This window comes from Saccostrea cucullata, unplaced genomic scaffold (genome assembly GCF_032062105.1).
Source record: "Saccostrea cucullata isolate Sc308-1 unplaced genomic scaffold, CSIRO_AGI_Scuc_v1 ctg9148, whole genome shotgun sequence".
In the NCBI taxonomy this organism is placed as follows: Eukaryota; Metazoa; Mollusca; class Bivalvia; order Ostreida; family Ostreidae; genus Saccostrea; species Saccostrea cuccullata.
Genome location: NW_026925703.1, coordinates 16851 through 19910, shown reverse-complemented (window position 1 = coordinate 19910; position 3060 = coordinate 16851). Strand labels below are relative to the sequence as shown.

Here is a 3060-nt window from a genome sequence, read left to right as displayed (position 1 = left end):
ATCCTGTGTACAGCATTGTTTGTCGTAAGGTTTGTAAAGATTCCAGGAATATTCCGGAGTTTCTGATCCGATCTGAAGACAATTTCTTCTATTCCCCGAGAACCTCTTGAAAAAAATACGACCATTTGATCCTGAGGGGGGGGGCCTGGCAATTTTTTTTGAGACGGATTATTTATTTTCATGCCTATCGAGGACAGATTATTTATTTTCAAATTAATCAAGGACAGATTATTTATTTTCTTCTTTGTCTTTCCGTACCGTAATCAATTGATTCTAAAAGACTAATCATTTATATACCATAGGCAGATACAGGATTTGGGGAGGGGCGTGTATAGCTTTGTTGAGGCAAGAGGTCTGGGGCCGCCGTAAGGCACCCATGTCCTGGGCGAAGCCCTGGTGGAGGCCAAGGGAGTAACCCCCCCCCTCTCCCCCCCGAAGCTATTGGGTTGTATTTTAAGAATAAAACCAGCCACTTTTATAGTGGTATTGGTTATTATGAACCAAAGTATGACATAATTAATACTGGTCATACCATACTTTTAATGAAGGGGGTTCAGGGGGCGAAGCCCCCTTGAGGCTCATGGGTTTTTCTGTATGTAAAAGAGTAAAACCAGTCAAAATTGTGTAGGAATTGGTTAGATATGTACCAAAGTATGACATTATTAATACTAGTCATATCATACTTTGAATGAAAAGTGCCGAGGGGGCAAAGCCCCCTGAAGCTCTTGGGTTTTTGTGTATTTTAAGAGTAAAACTAGGCACAAAAATATTGGTATTGTCCCAAAGTATGGCATTATTATTATTATTCGTATCATACTTTGAAATTTTAGGGGAGGGGTTGTACACATGTACGTCCCACTTAAATCCACCAGTTTATATTTTGTATTAATTTATCGGGGAAGTGTAATTCTTCGACAAGAAAATTTATCTTTTGTGGTGTATAAGAATTGGCTTGTATTTAAAGTACTGTTATTCATCACATCTACTAAGTGCACATTGTCAGGTTGACAAAATGACTCAAGTATCCAGTCTGGTAATCTGATTTTAAATACTATTTGGATCTAAATTGGCGAGGGAAGCGAGCCAAAAAAATTGTTTGAATTGAAGACTTTTGAGATTAAATTACACGTAAATAAAAGGGTATTTTTCACAATATTGAAATATCATAAGGCAAGGTCAGATTATTTATTTTCTCTGTAGTGGAGGAAAGATTATTTATTTTCAATATTTTCAGGGAAAGATTATTTATTTCCAAAATCTGCCAGCCCCCCCCCCCTCCCCTCAGAATGAAACGGTCGTCCCCTAACGACGAAAAACCCAATGATTAGAAAATTCGCATTATCTGTTAACCCGTGGGGATCCCCCGGTAATTTTATCCTTTTGAGATAAGAGAAGTAGCATCATTATATCTACTGCTATTGTAAAGACAAGACGGCCAAACATTTGCTGAAATATTTTTTTGGATTACCCACCTCCATCCCCAAGCAGACTTTAACTGTACATTAGGCCACCTTAAACTCATATGTCTATGTTTTCAATTGTAATTAATTCCGTTTTATATGTATATTATGGCCATATTTTTGAGGCCACCTATTTTGCCAAATTATATATGTTATGTAATAATCATAGACTGGGAGACCAATTGTTATGTTTTATAAATTTTCTCAGGAATTGTGTTTTAAGGTTACATTGTATCCCAGTCTTTTTTATTCACTTTTATGTTTTATATTATATGTTGTCATTTCATAATAAATGACATTGTTTTGGAACAAACATGTCTTGTGTTATTTGGCAAAAAACAAGCTCAATGTTGTCAGACGAGTTTTAATTCAAGGAATGAAAGCTGAACTTAAAACCCAATGATTAGAAAATTCGCACATACTGAAAGTCCTCCGATAATTATCGTCGTGCTTTGAAGAGGCATTCCTTATTCAAGAAATTAAATGTATTGTTTATAATTTTAAAGATTTAAAACAGTTTTTTAACTAATTTAACAGGTAAAATATATTTTATCTAATATTTTTAAGAAGAAATGTCATAATTAAATTGTCATCTTGTCCAGGGTTCTTATTATAAAGTGCATCTCCTACACCATAGGCTAAAATAGCTTAAATAGATTACATTCAAACTCACTGGTTAACACAAACACACACACACACTCTCTCTCTCTCTCACTTACCGTCTATGCATCCTAGAGCATTATCACACGATTCCTTGGTGCAGTTACACTTCTGCAAACACTGGTCACCATAAAAAGGATATATACAGAATGAAGAACAATTCGTTCCATTATAGCCAGATCCACATTCTTTTAAAACAACAACAAGATACAGAAAAGTATATCTCCAAGACATGTACTTTAACGATAATTTTGTACAATTAGAAATCTGATATCAAACGTATAAAAGGAAATATGCATTTGCTGAAAAGGAAATCACGTAATGATTAAGACAATAATAAGGTGCTTTCCTCTCTTACCTTCTGTGCATTCTGTGCATGAATACAAAATCTTTCTTCACAGTTACATTCACTCTGGCAGCAATCACCATAACTAGGAAATCGACAAGGCCTGGAGCAACATTTACCTTGATATCCCGTCTCACATCCTAAAACCGAAACAATTTCTTTCTTTCTTTGAATATTTATAAATCCTTTCTCTCTCCATATCACCAGCACAAACAATATCAGTTTTTGATGGGTGGATCCAATCCTTAATTGGATTTGTAGCGTGAATTTTGTGGCCACCCGCCTTTTTTGTTTTGGACAAGCAGTTTATGGATGCTCCTATTTTATGAAATGTGTAATAATTATTATGGCATATTTCTGCCCCCTCAATGAGGGTAAATTATGTTAACATGGAACATAATTATGTAGACATGCAACATATTTATGTCAATATGCAAGTTAATTAAGTTGACATGCAAGTTACCAATCTTATAAGAAAATATAAATTAAAAATGGTCAAAGGATGAGGTGACTTGTGGCCCCTGGTAAATTGACAAAAAATTAAATGTCTAAATTCTACTCAGATGTTGCATGTAACAAATCACTGATATGTGT

The 3060-nt window shown here is 34.9% G+C and overlaps 1 protein-coding gene across 1 annotated transcript; it reads right to left on the bottom strand.

The window, feature by feature from the left end:
* Positions 1–532: 532 nt before the first annotated feature.
* On the bottom strand, positions 533–2606 carry LOC134269633 (protein draper-like; the record flags this gene model as incomplete). The annotated part of the gene is made up of 3 exons (XM_062751838.1): positions 533–590; positions 2180–2357; positions 2479–2606. Coding segments are annotated over 3 exons (364 nt in total), but the record flags the coding sequence as incomplete, so codon positions are not given.
* Positions 2607–3060: the final 454 nt, after the last annotated feature.